This window comes from Cottoperca gobio, chromosome 14 (assembly GCF_900634415.1).
Source record: "Cottoperca gobio chromosome 14, fCotGob3.1, whole genome shotgun sequence".
NCBI lineage: Eukaryota > Metazoa > Chordata > Actinopteri > Perciformes > Bovichtidae > Cottoperca > Cottoperca gobio.
Genome location: NC_041368.1, coordinates 25,506,227 through 25,525,010, shown reverse-complemented (window position 1 = coordinate 25,525,010; position 18,784 = coordinate 25,506,227). Strand labels below are relative to the sequence as shown.

Here is an 18,784-nt window from a genome sequence, read left to right as displayed (position 1 = left end):
GTGTTTTAGATCTGTATATAATATGAATGTGAAGTGTTTTAGATCTGTAGATAATATGAATGTGAAGTGTTTTAGATCTATATATAATATGGATGTGAAGTGTTTTAGATCTATAGATAATATGGATGTGAAGTGTTTTAGATCTGTATATAATATGAATGTGAAGTGTTTTAGATCTGTAGATAATATGAATGTGAAGTGTTTTAGATCTATATATAATATGAATGTGAAGTGTTTTAGATCTATATATAATATGAATGTGAAGTGTTTTCGATCTATAGATAATATGAATGTGAAGTGTTTTAGATCTATAGATAATATGAATGTGAAGTGTTTTAGATCTGTATATATGAATGTGAAGTGTTTTAGATCTGTATATAATATGAATGTGAAGTGTTTTAGATCTGTATATAATATGAATGTGAAATGTTTTAGATCTGTAGATAATATGAATGTGAAGTGTTTTAGATCTGTATATAATATGAATGTGAAGTGTTTTAGATCTATATATAATATGGATGTGAAGTGTTTTAGATCTATAGATAATATGAATGTGAAGTGTTTTAGATCTGTAGATAATATGAATGTGAAGTGTTTTAGATCTGTAGATAATATGAATGTGAAATGTTTTAGATCTGTAGATAATATGAATGTGAAGTGTTTTAGATCTGTATATCATATGAATGTGAAGTGTTTTAGATCTGTATATAATATGAATGTGAAGTGTTTTAGATCTATATATAATATGAATGTGAAGTGTTTTAGATCTGTAGATAATATGAATGTGAAGTGTTTTAGATCTATATATAATATGAATGTGAAGTGTTTTAGATCTATAGATAATATGAATGTGAAGTGTTTTAGATCTGTATATAATATGAATGTGAAGTGTTTTAGATCTATATATAATATGAATGTGAAGTGTTTTAGATCTATAGATAATATGAATGTGAAGTGTTTTAGATCTGTAGATAATATGAATGTGAAGTGTTTTAGATCTGTATATAATATGAATGTGAAGTGTTTTAGATCTATATATAATATGGATGTGAAGTGTTTTAGATCTGTAGATAATATGAATGTGAAGTGTTTTAGATCTGTAGATAATATGAATGTGAAATGTTTTAGATCTGTAGATAATATGAATGTGAAGTGTTTTAGATCTGTATATCATATGAATGTGAAGTGTTTTAGATCTGTATATAATATGAATGTGAAGTGTTTTAGATCTGTAGATAATATGGATGTGAAGTGTTTTAGATCTGTAGATAATATGGATGTAAAGTGTTTTAGATCTGTAGATAATATGGATGTGAAGTGTTTTAGATCTGTAGATAATATGGATGTGATGTGTTCCGTTGACATTTAATCTGCTCTGCTCTATAAAGGTTAATTTGATGCTTTTAATTTGACGATGCATCTTTAATTGGAAACTCAGCTGATGTATGAAGTGGAGTTTCTCTCCGTCTCTCTTCTTCTACCTGAGATTAAAAAGGATGAATTTATTATCTGAACTGGGAAGCAGCTCACCTTATAAGATCAGTGCAGGCAGAAAGACTCCAGGGGCTTAAATAAAAACTAACAAGTTTTGCAGAGCAACTGTCTCTAGACGTATCAATAAATCACAAAAACAGTCCCATAAACTGCATTCTCAATCACGTTTCAAGGGAAAACGTGTTTTCTCAGGGATTATGGTCGTACTGTTAAAAATGTGGTCAACATTGAGTTTAAACAAAACCAAGCAAAAAGATAACAAAACTGCTTGTTTAGGTTTAATAAATGATCATTGTTTGGCTGATTTTTGGTATGGTTGCAATGTGGATGGTATGGTATGGTAGCCCAGAGCTCATTTACCACCAAATAACGCAAAATGTCACGTTTCTTTGGCAGTGTGGCTGCCGAGCTTCAGGCTTAGACCCACCTCCACCCTCAGGCCCTTTGGGCCCCGAGCTTTGAGGAGTGAAGTCTGAAACTGTACAAGACAATCATCAGGATACGACAGCATGCTTTAATTAGTTTAAATAAGCCACACAACCCCCACCGATAACACGAAAGTAAACAATTCAACAATATATTTATATATATACAACAATTTCAATATAACTGTAACTTCTAAAGTTAGGTAACATAAAGTTAGGCAAGTTAGGAGTTTGCTTACGTTGGCTAGCTATGCTAATGTTAAGCAAACTAGCGTTAACGTTAGTTGAAATTATTAACGTTACATTAAAGCTATATGTATTATTTTCCTGTTGTTGTGCTCACGTTAAGTTAGTTTGCTAATGACATTAGCATAACTAGCTAACGTTATCTAAAGTTACCAACTCCTGAGGTCAGTACAAGTTATTTGTAAGCATTATGTTACCTAACTTTAGAAGTTACAGTTATATTGAAATATTAATGTTGTGTTGTTTACCTTGGTGTTATTGGTGGAGGTCCAACTTTATTTATTAACGTTAAGCACAATACACTGCGCAATATAAATGTAATTAACAAAGCAGTGCAGTTGTACAGGAATGTCATTTTTAGGAGACCAGGCAAAAAGCAGTTGAGCTACAACTATTGTTATTATTATTAATAATATTATTAATATTACTTTCCTGAAATACTTCTATCAGAGATGTATTCACTCACTGCAGATCTAACTTCATTTTTAATTAAACTCAACGGTCCACATTCATTTTCTTATCATTTTCTTTTGTCTTCATTTGTTATATTTAATTAACTGTCAATCACTCACCTGTCAAATTCCCGGTATATAAACCCCGCCTCCGGGCTCGCCCTCTCAGCCAATGGGAGGCCTGTCCGTGTGCGGTCCCTGCGTGTGATTGGCTGGCCTCTGATTGGCTGTGTGCGGGACAGAGAGCACGAGGAGGACAGAGCGAACGAACTCATTTAGAGTGGCGGGAACAGAGAGAGACAGACCGCGGGAAAGTCATAGATGAAAAGAGAAGAAGACTCTGTTTTCTGCTCTAACATGGCGGTCTCCTCCAGCACCCCCCCGCCCACCGACCCCCTCTTCCACTCCGAACCGCCCTACAGCGCTCCCAACCCGGAGAGCTCCCCGCGCCTCCCCGCTGCTCGCCTGGCCGGAGCTTTCCTGAGCGGCGGCGGGAGCGGCAGAGTCCCGGTCAATGTGAACGGGTCGAGCGGCAGCGGATGCGGCGCCGCTCCTCCGCCGCACACTGAGTGTAAGATGGTGGAAGTTCATGGCGTGAAGGTGGCGTCGTTTTCGGTGAACGGCGTGGAGCTGATTTGCCTGCCGCAGGTGTTCGAGCTTTTCCTGAAGCACCTGGTGGGCGGACTGCACACCGTGTACACCAAACTGAAGCGGCTGGACATCAGCCCGGTGGTCTGCACCGTGGAGCAGGTGCGCGTCCTGCGGGGGCTCGGAGCCATCCAGCCCGGAGTCAACCGCTGCAAGCTCATCACTAGGGCTGACTTCGAGACGCTGTACCGGGACTGCACCAACGCCAGGTGAGCCGACACACGGAGCATGTTCAGAGGGAGAAGTTTAAAATCCGCTGTTTTTACCAGGGAGTCTGGTGCAGTGTTAAGAAGGTTAAATATATTCATTATTACAGTGAAGTTTAAAATCTGCTGTTTTTATCAGGGAGTCTGGTGCAGTGTAGAAGGTTAAATAGATTCATTATTACAGTGAAGTTTAAAATCCGCTGTTTTTACCAGGGAGTCTGGTGCAGTGTAGAAGGTTAAATAGATTCATTATTACAGTGAAGTTTAAAATCTGCTGTTTTTATCAGGGAGTCTGGTGCAGTGTAGAAGGTTAAATAGATTCATTATTACAGTGAATGCAGAATCAGAAATATTTTACTGATCCCGGGGAATTACGTTTTGCTCCCATCGTAGAATAGAAATATTTTAGTAAAGTAGAAATTAGTACGTAACAATATGTGCATTATACTACAATATATAATTCTGTAAATAATAATTTTGATAAAAATATGATCTTTGATTACGTGTGTTAAAATGCAAGAACAGTATTAATCAGAATATTAGTTGAAATAGTATAAATAAATAAAGCAGCATTAATGTCAGTTGAATTATTTGTATTATTATTTGAGTGGAAATAATAAAACATAGTAAATAATTTTTCTTGTTTTACACTAAACTGCTGACTAATAAGAAATATCAGAATAAATAAAGAATATTTTCTAATAATTCATACAAACAAGGAAGGTCATTTATTGTGACTTCAGTATTATATATGAATTCATATTAGATATTATCTATAAGATTGTAAATTATTAGGCTCCTTTTTAATTTTTAATTTCTGTGAATTATTTTAACATAAATATTTGAATGAATGTTTTGCTTTCTAATTAAATTAGTGATCCATTAATGTCAGATTTGAATATATTAAGTGTTTCAAACTCTTTTTATGTTGTGAATGAAGATAACCTAGCAGCAGAAACACATCAAGAGCTATAAAATAATAAAAACATATTTATTATATATATTAGACTGTATAAGATAATTGTGTGTCTTATATTTGATATAAGTTTATAGTTATGCAAGAATAATAAGTAGAGAATACATAATAATATAATAAAGTGTATGTGTTATATATATATAACATTACATTATCGGAATGTAATTAATATTACATATATGATGATAGACGTATTATAAAAGCTGCATTAATCAATCATTTTCATCATTGAGTATTTTGTCTAAAAAATGTAAATAGTGATAAATGTCTTTGTTCATTTATTTTATTCGAATATTAAAATAGTTTCTGATGAAATGGATTTCAACGACTCGTCGCTGCAGCTCATACTAATATATTGTTATCGGTATTAACAAGGAAATAAAAGCTTATAAATGGCTCTTTTATTTTAAGTACAATACGTTTTATTTTTATTTTCTAACAGTCAAGATGAGACGCGACGTCTTCACAGAATATTCAGTTCACTGAGAAACAACACAAATAAAATATTTCACACTGAAATGATCAATTTATTGACAAAATAGTTTCCAATTAATTTTCTGTCAGATCATAACATAGATTATAATATAATATATATAATATATATATATATTCTATATATATATATAATATATACCATATCATATATAATGGTAATATTATAATATATAATATTGTTATACAACATATTATGTTATGTTATTATATATTGCATGCAAATATGAAATATGACGAAATATATTATTAATAATGGAAAAAAAAACACTAACATACACACTGTAACATACACACTGTAACATACACACTGTAACACACACTAACACACACACTGTAACACACACACACACACACACACACTGTAACATACACACTGTAACATACACACTGTAACACATACACACTGTAACACATACACACTGTAACACATACACACTGTAACATACACACTGTAACACACACTGTAACACACACTAACACACACACTGTAACACACACACACACTGTAACATACACACTGTAACACACACACTGTAACATACACACTGTAACACACACACTGTAACACACACTGTAACACACACTGTAACACACACTAACACACACACACTGTAACACACACACACTGTAACATACACACTGTAACACATACACACTGTAACATACACACTGTAACACACTCACACACTGTAACAAACACACTCACAAACACACTGTAACATACACACTGTAACACACTCACTGTAGCAAACACAGTGTAACACACACACTGTAACATACACACTGTAACACACACAAACACTGTAACATACACACTGTAACACACACACACACTGTAACATACACACTGTAACACACACACACACACTGTAACATACACACTGTAACATACACACTGTAACATACACACTGTAACAAACACACTGTCACAAACACACTGTAACACACTCACTGTAGCAAACACAGTGTAACACACACACTGTAACGTACACACTGTAACACACACAAACACTGTAACATACACACTGTAACACACACACACACTGTAACATACACACTGTAACACACACTGTAACACACACACACACACACACACTGTAACATACACACTGTAACATACACACTGTAACAAACACACTGTCACAAACACACTGTAACACACTCACTGTAGCAAACACAGTGTAACACACACACTGTAACGTACACACTGTAACACACACAAACACTGTAACATACACACTGTAACACACACACACACTGTAACATACACACTGTAACACACACTGTAACACACACACACACACACTGTAACATACACACTGTAACATACACACTGTAACAAACACACTGTCACAAACACACTGTAACACACTCACTGTAGCAAACACAGTGTAACACACACACTGTAACGTACACACTAACACACACAAACACTGTAACATACACACTGTAACATATACACACTGTAACATACACACTGTAACACACACTCACACACTGTAACAAACACACTGTCACATACACACTGTAACACACTCACTGTAGCAAACACAGTGTAACACACACACTGTAGCATACACACTGTAACACACACACACTGTAACGTACACACTGTAACACACACACTGTAACACACACACACTGTAACATACACACACTGTAACACACACACTGTAACATACACACTGTAACATACACACACACTGTAACATACACACACTGTAAAACACACACTGTAACACACACACACTGTAACACACACACTCGCACTGTAAAATACACACTGTAACACACACACACACACTGTAACATACACACTGTAACACACACACTGTAACATACACACTGTAACACACACTGTAACACACACACTGTAAAATACACACTGTAACACACAGACACACACTGTAACGTACACACACAGACACACACGATAACATACACACTGTAACACACACTCACACACTGTAACATACACACTGTAACACACACTGTAACATACACACTGTAACACACACACTAACATACACACTGTAACACACACACTGTAACATACACACTGTAATATACACACTGTAACATACACACTGTAACATACACACTGTAACACACACACTGTAAAACACACACTGTAACACACACACTGTAACATACACACTGTAATATACACACTGTAACACACACACACTGTAACACATACACACTGTAACACATACACACTGTAACACACACACTGTAACACACACACTGTAACACATACACACTGTAACACATACACACTGTAACACACACTGTACCACACTACACACACACTGTAACACACACACTGTACACACACACTTAACACACACTGTAACATACACACTGTAACACATACACACTGTAACACACACACTGTAACATACACACTTTAACACATACACACTGTAACATACACACTGTAACACACACACTGTAGCACTGTATCATTTTATTCCGTCATATTTATCCCCGCCACAGATTGTGTGTGACAGATTTGCGTTGTTCTTATTAAAGTTTAAATGCGTCTCAGAGGTTTTTCCAGTTATTTTGTTATGCCCTGATTCACATGCAGAGTTTTTGTTATCACTGAACATGTAAACGTCTCACAGCCGTTTACCGTCCACATTATTCTGAGTTGTGAAGTGAAACAATAACAACGCTGATTTTTTGCCCATAACGGTGGGTCTTGTCCTGGACAACACTGTGTTAGCGACCTGCCAATCACAGGTAGCCCCGCCCTAAAGCAGACGCTGCTTCATCGTCTGTTTCACTCTGATGGGACTGAAGTTACTAAATGACATCATGTGTTGAAGAAGACTTGAACTACAGACTGAGACATAAACTCATCAGGTAATATTTACTGAGATAATAAATCAAGAGAGAAGTAGAAACATTTTCTCATAGACTTCTATACAGTGAGAGGAGTCGCCCCCTGCTGGACACCAGAGAGACTGCAGGTTTAAGACTTCAGACAATATAATGAATTATTTAAATATTCCCATCACATACACGTAACAATGTTCTTTCATTAACACTTGAACAGGTTTCACTGGTTAAACTGGGTTCAGTGTGTGTGTGTGTGTGTGTGTGTGTGTGTGTGTGCGCGCTACATAAAGGACAGTTTGTCCCAATTTAATTAAGTGTGGAAACCCTCCAACACACACACACACACAGGTAAATTAAATTCCTCAGGAATGTGTGTGTGGGAGGGTTGTCTGGGGCCTGTCAATCATACACTGACCTGTGTATACCCCCAAGACTGTGTGTGTGTGTGTGTGTGTGCAGTGTTAAATTTCTTCTTTTTAAATGTTGTTTTCACATACATGGAATCGGAGTTTCGGGCTTCCGGTGGAATCGCAATGCATGCTGGGTGGTGCGAGCCGCCATATTGGATTTCTTCTCTACGTGTTTACATTGTATTTGGCTAGTTGTTAGTGTGTGATCATCGCTCTTCTAGTTCTGGGATTTGGACACATTGTGTGGTGAAAGGATGTTCAAACTGTGGGAGAAAGATAAATCAATGGGCAGAATCTCATTGTGAGCTTCACGATTGCAAAACTTTCGACTGCGAGCCCCCGTTCAAACTATTTCCATTTCCAACAGCACTAACGAACAAAGACAGAAGGCTGGCATGGACCAAAGCTGTAAAGAGACAGGATTACAATGGGAAGTCTTGGGGGCCCAAGAAATCTTCATTTCATGCAAGTAAACCAACAAATGAATCCCTGATCCTGAACTCGACCTGGGGTGTGTCGTCTATCTACTATTTATATATTGACAAATGTACTTTCTATATATTGAGTTTTATAATAATTAACAAACACAAGTTAGGTATATATTTATAACAGCTTACCCTGCAACACAACTGCAATCAGCACTTATGATATCGTCAGTTTTCTTTCGTATGGGAAATGTTCATTGAATGTGTACATTACATGACATTACAGGTCATTTAGCAGACGCTCTTATCCAGAGCGACTTACATTGAACTAAGTACAGGGACAGTATTCCTTGAGCAACTCAGGGTTAAGTACCTTGCTCAGGGGTACAATGGTGGCAGCCATATATAGCAGGTACTGAACTCCCAACCTTCTAGTGTTTTGTTTGGAAGGCGTACCACTAGACCACTAGGCCATCACCACATTTTGCTTTCAAAAAGCAAAACTCAGAATCTGCGAGAGGATTGAAAGATATTTGTTTCAACCAGCCAGAGTCAAACAGTCTAAATGCTTTGCCTTCTTTGTATTCGTTCAAAGTTCGTTTATGAAACTCGACATGGTTCCCTGGGGGGTCAGACATTAAACATAATGTTATATCGCTGAGGTATATCGGCGGCCAAGAAGTCATGCTGTTGTTTTCATTGACCCGGCCATCCTGCAGTCTCAAGGGATCAGGCACTGAAACGCCACTCGGCATAACCAAAGCTTAGTCTTTTCTTTTTCTGTGATTGAAAGTCTTTCGTTAGCTGTTGGTTGCTCCTCAATGCCCATCTCTGATGCAGCGAAACACCCTGATGCAGCGAACACCCTGATGCAGCGAACACCCTGATGCAGCGAACACCCTGATGCAGCGAACACCTGATGCAGCGAACACCCTGATGTAGCGAACACCCTGATGTAGCGAACACCCTGATGTAGCGAACACCCTGATGCAGCGAACACCCTGATGTAGCGAACACCCTGATGCAGCGAACACCCTGATGTAGCGAACACCCTGATGTAGCGAACACCCTGATGTAGCGAACACCCTGATGTAGCGAACACCCTGATGTAGCGAACACCCTGATGTAGCGAACACCCTGATGTAGCGAACACCCTGATGTAGCGAACACCCTGATGCAGCGAACACCCTGATGCAGCGAACACCCTGATGCAGCGAACACCCTGATGTAGCGAACACCCTGATGCAGCGAACACCCTGATGTAGCGAACACCCTGATGCAGCGAACACCCTGATGCAGCGAACACCCTGATGTAGCGAACACCCTGATGTAGCGAACACCCTGATGTAGCGAACACCCTGATGCAGCGAACACCCTGATGCAGCGAACACCCTGATGTAGCGAACACCCTGATGTAGCGAACACCCTGGCAATAAGCTCCAGTTCTGTTCCTGAAACCTTTAAATACTTTCAAAGCTTCGACTTTCCTCATCTGAACCTCATCATAAGAGACTCAGAACTCATTGTAGAGCAGTAGCTTTGTTTACAACACGCTCGAAGAATAAACACAATGTAAACACGTAGAGAAGAAATCCAATATGGCGGCCCTTGTAGAGTTGGTGCTCACTTTTCTAGACACGCCACCCCAGCATGCATTGCGATTCCACCGGAAGCCCGAATCTCCGATTCCATATATACCAATTCATTTACATTTAATCTGCTGCTTATGACTAACAACTCTTTTTTATTTGATCTGTAAAACATCAGAAAATAAATGATTATATTTTTATAATTATGTAAAGTAATTATAAAAATGTAATGTGTTTTAATAAGTACACAAATTCAGAATCCGTTATTTTAATTGTATAAACATCCAGATCTACAGGAATGTATTTTCAATTAATTAATTAAACTCTTTAACTTTTTTAAAATCTTTTATAGAATTTGATTTGAAGTTTCCTTTTTACTTATGGATTCATATTTTTTTTTATATTGTTGGATTTATTTACTTGTATTACTTTTATTTTACAATTAACATGTTATGCACACAGTAGAGCTTATGGCATTATATACAATACTAAAAATAATAAAAGGACAAACTAAATTAAAATAAATACATTTCTTGACATACTTTATTGCTTTAATTTACACATAATACAAAATAATATCAAAACTTTACTGATGTCAGCAGTTCAGCTTTAATATGTATATTGATATTGTATATTATATAATATATATATATATATATATATATTGGATATTATGTAATATATATATTTTTATATTATATATTTATTTTGCAATATTTTCTTTTTTTATATATTCTCTATTTTTTGTTTTTCAGTTTGTCAGATTTAGTCTTATATTTATCTATATCTATCTTTATTTAAAACGTGTATCAGACAAACGGTGTGTCTATTTAAGTCGTCCCCAGGGACGATGGACTAAATATAAAGGCTTTCAGAAGATGAGACAGAGATGAAGGTGTACTTCCTGTCCTGTAAGGTGGACTTCCTGTCTGCTGGTTTATTAAAGGAGCATCCCGCTGTGTTTTTCAGCTCTCGACCAGGCCGCCCTCCGAAGAGGACACTGGGCGTGGCCACGATGACAGACGGCTCCAGGCTCCTCCCACATGGACTGATTAGCCCCGCCCTGCTGTCACAGACAGGTGAGTCAAACAAACGCACCACAAAGTGATTTATAGTTTAAATCACAGAAGAAGAAAGACTGACTTTGTTTACGTGCACACGAATACTATAATTATAATTACTCTATATGTGACTATATTCTATCTATTTATTAGCAGTTATCCACTAGAAACAAGAACTAAAGTGAATTATTGTGTTTAATCTTTATTTCAGTAAATTACTCCACATCCTTCTCTTTTAGCACATGGTCGGTTTCTGTCCCCGGCAGGAAGCTTCCTGTCGTCCTGCACCGTGTTTCATTAGATTTCCCTGGACTGCAGTGTGGGGGGCTACACGGGGGGGGGGGGGGGCTGTGTTTCAGGTTGTTATCGGTATAGGGGGGGGGGGGAAGGGTTGCCTTCCTTTCTCTTGTCCTGTAACTTTACTTTTGCACTCGTCAGTCGGTTGCTTGTAAAGTTGAAGATCTTATAAATGAACTGCATTGTGGGAAATCAGCAGAGCTTTTCTTAGTTAAGGTCAGGCCCACATACCCTGACCGAGAGACACACACTCTTTATTACTGCAACACACACTCTTTATTACTGCAACACACACTCTTTATTACTGCAACACACACTCTGTATTACTGTAACACAAACTCTTTATTACTCCAACACACACTCTTTATTACTCCAACACACACTCTTTATTACTGCAACACACACTCTTTATGACTGTAACACACACTCTGTATTACTCCAACACACACTCTTTATGACTGTAACACACACTCTGTATTACTGTAACACACACTCTTTATGACTGTAACACACACTCTTTATTACTGCAACACACACTCTTTATGACTGTAACACACACTCTTTATGACTGTAACACACACTCTTTATTACTGTAACACACACTCTTTATTACTGCAACACACACTCTTTATTACTGCAACACACACTCTGTATTACTCCAACACACACTCTTTATTACTGTAACACACACTCTTTATTACTGTAACACACACTCTTTATGACTGCAACACACACTCTATTTGTCATGAGCCCTCTCCCTGCCTGGTAACACCACTAATTGTTTTCAATTATGTGCCACTCTGCTCCCTGCTCTCTCTACTCTGTCTGATTACCTCCACCTGTCTCTGCTCCACCCTCGTTAACCTACCAGCTGCACTGCATTTACCACTCATCATGCCCTGTATAGAAAGCCCTGTTTTTCAGTCCACACTTGTCAGATCGTCTGCAAGCCTGCATCGGAACCCTGCCTGCCTGCCTGCCTGCCTGCCTGCCTGCCTGCCTGCCTGCCTGCCTGCCTGCCTGCCTGCCTGCCTGCCTGCCTGCCTGCCTGCCTGCCTGCCTGCCTGCCTGCCTGCCCGCCTGCCTGTCTGCCTGCCTGTCTGCCTGTCTGCTTTCAACTCTGACTCCTGATCTGTGATCCCGGACCTGTTACTACTACTCTGATCTCCAGCCCCGGTAAACCCGACTTGCCTTCCGCCTTACGACTACGAGTTTTGAATATCCCTGAACTGTACTACTGCCGTGCCTCATTCGGCCCTGTTGTGTGTGTGTGTGTGTTTCAATAAATCCTTGATCTCGAAATTGCGCTCCTGGGTCCTCGTCTGTCTGTCCTGACAGAACGATCTGACCATCATGGACCCAGCGCACGCCCAGACCAGCATGCAGGTAGAGACTGAGATGTCTGCCCTACAGCGACTGGAACGCACTGAGGGAGACATCAATCGGATGACCGGCGATATTGCTTTCCTGCTCCAACTCAGCCACCAACAACAATTTAACCAGCAGCAACAACACAATCAGCAACAGCTCCAACAGCAGCAACAACTACTAGCCCAAGCCCTGCTGCTACTCACCAATGCGGCCACTCCTGCTTTGTCTGTTCCAGTACCGTCTGCCCTATTCCATCCCGCTGTTGTGTCTTCTCCAGCTGCTTCAGGGTCCAACGCTGCAGTTCCGGCAGTACCGCCTCCAGAACCGAAGATTGGCCATCCGGAACGCTTTGACGGTGACCCGAAGCAGATCCGAGCCTTCCTGACCAGCTGCCGAGTGCAGTTCTCATTACAGCCCAGGACCTTCTCGAGGGAGGGAGCCAGGGTGGGTTACGTCATTACCCATCTCACCGGCCGAGCTCGGTTGTGGGGAGCGGCAGAGTTCGACCGGCAGACCCCAGCCTGTGCCTTCGAAGAGGAGATGTTAAAGGTCTTTGACTTAGGTTCAACAACAACCGAAGCATCACAAGCACTGCTGATGCCAGGGCAATCGGACGGTGGCAGACTTCTCCATAGACTTTCGTACCCTGGCAAGTCGCAGCTCGTGGGACTCCGAGGCACTGGTGCACGCCTTCCTCCACAGCCTGGCGGACTACATTAAAGACGAGCTCGTCTCTCATGAGCAGCCCAAGACACTTGATGACGCCATTGCCCTTGCCGTTCGCATTGATCGGCGTATCCAGACCCGCGGAAGAGAGAGAGGGCGTCTGAGTCAACCAGCCATCCGCATTCGGGGGGAGTCCTCCACGTTCCACCCCCCGCCTGTCAAGCCCCAAAGCCAACTCAATCAACCTGAGCCCATGGAGATTGGTCGCGTCTCCCTCACCCCCGAGGAGCGACGGCGCCGTCTAGCCTCAAACCTTTGTCTCTACTGCGGTGGCGAGGGTCATCGTGTCACCACCTGCCCGTTAAAAGCCGCAGCTCACCAGGTGTAGGGGAGATCCGGGTGAGCTCAATACATCTTCAGTCTCCCCCCATCCGAAAACCCCTGCTTCAGCTCCGCCTTCGACTTTCCGACACAACTCACACCCTGGCCGCCCTAGTGGATTCCGGAGCCGAAACAAACATAATGGACACAGAGCTCGCGCGGCAACTGGGCGTGAACCGTCAACAACTCACTCCACCCGTTCCTGCACGAGCCCTGGATGGACACCGTCTCAGCACCATCACGGCCCCTGTGACAATTCTGCTGTCAGGAAACCACCAGGAGTCCATCCAGTTCTACCTCCTACCCTCACCCGGCCAACCACTCATCCTTGGATTTCCGTGGCTCCGTCTTCATAACCCCCAACTTGACTGGGAAACAGGCACAATACGCGAGTGGGGGAGGGGCTGCCATCGGACCTGCTTAAAGGGAGCCATCTTGCCAATCGACCGGGGAGCTTCCAGCACCGCCCCCGACATATCCAATGTTCCTGCCTGTTATCACAACTTGAGAGAGGTGTTCAACAAGTCCAAGGCCACGTCTCTGCCACCACACAGACCATATGACTGCGCCATCGACCTTCTGCCTGGCACCACACCCCCGAAGGGCCGTCTCTACTCGCTGTCAGCCCCAGAAAGAAAAGCCATGGAGGACTACATAAACGACTCACTGGCCACCGGCATAATCCGTCCATCATCTTCCCCCGCGGGAGCGGGATTCTTCTTTGTCGGAAAAAAGGATGGCTCTCTCCGTCCGTGCATCGATTACCGGGGCTTGAACGACATTACAGTCAAGAATCGTTATCCTCTACCCCTACTCTCCTCTGCCTTTGAACTGCTGCAAGGGGCCACAGTGTTCACCAAGCTAGACCTGCGGAATGCCTACCATCTGGTGCGGATGAGAGAGGGTGACGAGTGGAAGACTGCGTTCAACACTCCAACAGGACACTACGAATATCTCGTCATACCGTTCGGTCTCACCAATGCCCCGGGAGTGTTCCAGGCGCTGGTAAACGACATCCTCAGAGATATGCTCAATAAGTTTGTTTTCGTTTACCTTGACGACATTTTGATCTTTTCAAAGACTCAGACAGAAGACACTCACCATGTCCAGTTGGTTCTACGCCGGTTGCTGGAGAACTCTCTCTTCGTGAAGGCAGAGAAGTGCGAGTTCCACGCCAAGTCTGTCTCATTCCTGGGTTATGTGGTGACCGAAGGCAGCGTTCAAATGGATCCTGCAAAGGTGTCTGCTATGATGTCGTGGCCGGTTCCAGAGACCCGTAAAAAACTGCAGCAGTTCTTGGGGTTCGCCAACTTTTATAGAAGATTCATCCGGGGTTACAGCACAGTGGCAGCACCACTCACTGCGCTGACCAGCGCCTTCAAGACCTTCAAAGCTCGTTTCACCTCAGGCCCTATTCTCCAAATGCCTGACGCTGGACGGCAGTTTGTGGTGGAGGTGGATGCTTCGGATGTAGGAGTTGGAGCGGTGCTTTCCCAACGAGCAGCAGAGGATGGCAAGATGCACCCCTGTGCTTTTTACCCCCGTAGACTGACTCCAGCAGAATGCAACTACGACATCGGCAACCGCGAGCTACTGGCCGTCAAGCTCGCCCTCGAGGAGTGGCGCCACTGGTTGGAGGGGTCTAAAGTTGCGTTTGTGGTCTGGACAGACCATAAAAACCTGGAGTATATCCAGACAGCCAGGAGGCTGAACTCCCGCCAGCGTCGGTGGTCATTATTCTTCACCCGTTTTAACTTCACGCTCTCCTACCGTCTTGGCTCCCGCAATATCAAGCCCGACGCACTCTCCAGGATGTTTCAGAAGGATGAGGCATCCAATGAGGAGCCGACAACCATCCTCCCAAGCCCCTGTGTTGTTGCTGCCTTGACCTGGGACATTGAGGAGCAGGTCAGAGAAGCCATCCGGAACCAGCCGAGCCCCAGTGCATGCCCCTCTAACCGTCTCTTTGTCCCAGCAGATCTGAGGTCTCAGGTGATTCAGTGGGGGCACGACTCTCGCCTGGCCTGTCACCCCCGGAATCACACGCACCCTCCATCTGCTCTCCCAACGTTTCTGGTGGCCGTTGATGAGGAAAGATATCCAGGAGTTTGTTAGAGCTTGCCCCACTTGCAACCAGCACAAGACCCCCAGTCAGCCCCCAGCTGGGTTACTCCAGCCTCTGCCAGTGCCCATGCGACCCTGGTCCCATATCTCCCTGGACTTCGTTACGGGCCTTCCGCAATCTGAAGGAAACACTGTCGTCCTCACCATCGTTGACCGCTTCAGTAAAATGACCCACTTCGTGCCCCTCCCAAAGCTGCCAACTGCAAAGGAGACCACCCGGGTGGTCTCGGAACATGTGTTTCGAGTCCATGGTCTGCCCAGGGATATTGTGTCAGACCAAGGCCCTCAATTCTCTGCGGCCTTCTGGAAGGAATTCTGCAACCTTCTTGGGGCCACCGCCAGTCTGTCATCGGGATTCCACCCACAGTCGATTGGTCAAACGGAGCGCATGAACCAGGAGCTGGAGAAGGCACTGAGGTGTGTGACCTCACGCAACCCCCGTGCTTGGGCCCAACATCTTCTCTGGGTAGAATATGCCCACAATTCACTCACCAGTTCTGCCACCGGACTCTCCCCCTTGCAATGTGTTTATGGATATCAACCACCTCTGTTTACCAGTCAGGATGGAGATGCTACCTGTCCCTCTGCGCTCGCCTATGCCCGCCGCTGCCGCCGCACATGGGCCCAGGCTCGCGCCACACTCCTGAAGTCCAGTGCAAGCTATGCTATCGGAGCCAACCGGAGGAGGACCCCAGCACCAGTTTACCATGTCGGACAGAAGGTCTGGTTGTCGGCTCGAGATATACCACTGCGGGTGGAGTCGCGGAAACTGGTGCCTCGCTTCATTGGACCCTTTCCCATACAGAGGGTCATCAGCCCTACGGCGGTCCGACTACTGCTACCCAAGACCATGAAGGTACATCCCACCTTCCACGTATCCAAGCTCAGACCTGTACATGAGAGCCCACTGGTCCCAGCAGCACCACCGCCTCCTCCGCGCTTCCTCGACGGTGGCCCCGTCTACACGGTCCGGCGACTGCTCCGCTCTCGACGAAGTGGTAGGGGCATCCAATATCTGGTGGACTGGGAGGGTTATGGTCCTGAAGAGAGGGCTTGGGTTCCCGTTGGAAGAATTGTGGATCCGGTCCTCATCACTGAATTCCATCGCCAACACCCTGACCAGCCATCTCTCCGACGGGGTCGGCGCAGGGCTTCTTGCCATGTAGATCCACTTCCAGGCCCTGCTGCCCCTGCTCCGGTGTCTAATCCTGACCCTGAACCTGGTTCTGAGCTGGGGCCCTCGGATGTCGAGTCTTCTGATGGAGACGGTGCCGCTGAGGATATGGACTCTGACCGCTCAGAGGAATTCTGACCCTCCGCCGGCTCCCCCTCCTCCCGCCCGGCTTGGTGGTGTTTCTTGGGGACTTCTGGGGCCGTCCCTTGGGGGGGGGGGGTCCTGTCATGAGCCCTCTCCCTGCCTGGTAACACCACTAATTGTTTTCAATTATGTGCCACTCTGCTCCCTGCTCTCTCTACTCTGTCTGATTACCTCCACCTGTCTCTGCTCCACCCTCGTTAACCTACCAGCTGCACTGCATTTACCACTCATCATGCCCTGTATAGAAAGCCCTGTTTTTCAGTCCACACTTGTCAGATCGTCTGCAAGCCTGCATCGGAACCCTGCCTGCCTGCCTGCCTGCCTGCCTGCCTGCCTGCCTGCCTGCCTGCTTTCAACTCTGACTCCTGATCTGTGATCCCGGACCTGTTACTACTACTCTGATCTCCAGCCCCGGTAAACCCGACTTGCCTTCCGCCTTACGACTACGAGTTTTGAATATCCCTGAACTGTACTACTGCCGTGCCTCATTCGGCCCTGTTGTGTGTGTGTTTCAATAAATCCTTGATCTCGAAATTGCGCTCCTGGGTCCTCGTCTGTCTGTCCTGACACTATTACTGTAACACACACTCATTATTACTGTAACACACACTCTTTATTACTGCAACACACACTCTTTATTACTGCAACACACACTCTTTATTACTGCAACACACACTCTTTATTACTGCAACACACACTCATTATTACTGCAACACACACTCTTTATTACTGCAACACACACTCTTTATTACTGTAACACACACTCTTTATTACTGTAACACACACTCTTTATTTCTCCAACACACACTCTTTATTACTGCAACACACGCTCTTTATTACTGTAACACACGCTCTTTATTACTGTAACACACACTCTTTATTACTGTAACACACGCTCTTTATTACTGCAACACACACTCTTTATTACTGTAAAACACACTCTTTATTACTGTAACACACGCTCTTTATTACTGCAACACACACTCTTTATTACTGTAACACACATTGAAAACATCTGCATTAATACGTTTCTTACCAAAAACGACATTTTACAAGATTACACTTGAACACATCATGATAACGTTAGAATTCACCTTTAACTAGTACTAATTTTTACGCATCATAATGTAACTATGGAACCTGCATTAGCATTAGCTGTTAGCTCCGTTATTGTTGCTTACTGACTAAAATATAAAAATTAGGGCTGTCGAAATCGTGCGTTAATTTCGATTAATTAATCACAGAAAAAATAACGGCACAAAAATATTAACGCAGATTAATCGCGCTCTTAGATGCCCCTGACTTTTGCTCCGACAGCACGGAGCTCGGATAGATTTGATAAACAAGCATTCG

The 18,784-nt window shown here is 43.0% G+C and overlaps 1 protein-coding gene across 2 annotated transcripts in view; it reads left to right on the top strand.

Moving 5' to 3' along the window:
* Nucleotides 1–2,908: 2,908 nt before the first annotated feature.
* The window catches only part of LOC115018965 (dachshund homolog 2-like), a 32,525-nt gene continuing 16,649 nt past the window's right edge, over nt 2,909–18,784 (top strand). For both annotated transcript variants that reach the window (XM_029448250.1, XM_029448249.1), the window contains exons 1-2: nt 2,909–3,474; nt 11,183–11,292. In XM_029448250.1, coding sequence (XP_029304110.1) covers nt 2,939–3,474; nt 11,183–11,292 — 646 coding nt within the window. In that variant the 5' untranslated portion in view covers nt 2,909–2,938. The remainder of the gene's footprint in view (nt 3,475–11,182; nt 11,293–18,784) is intronic.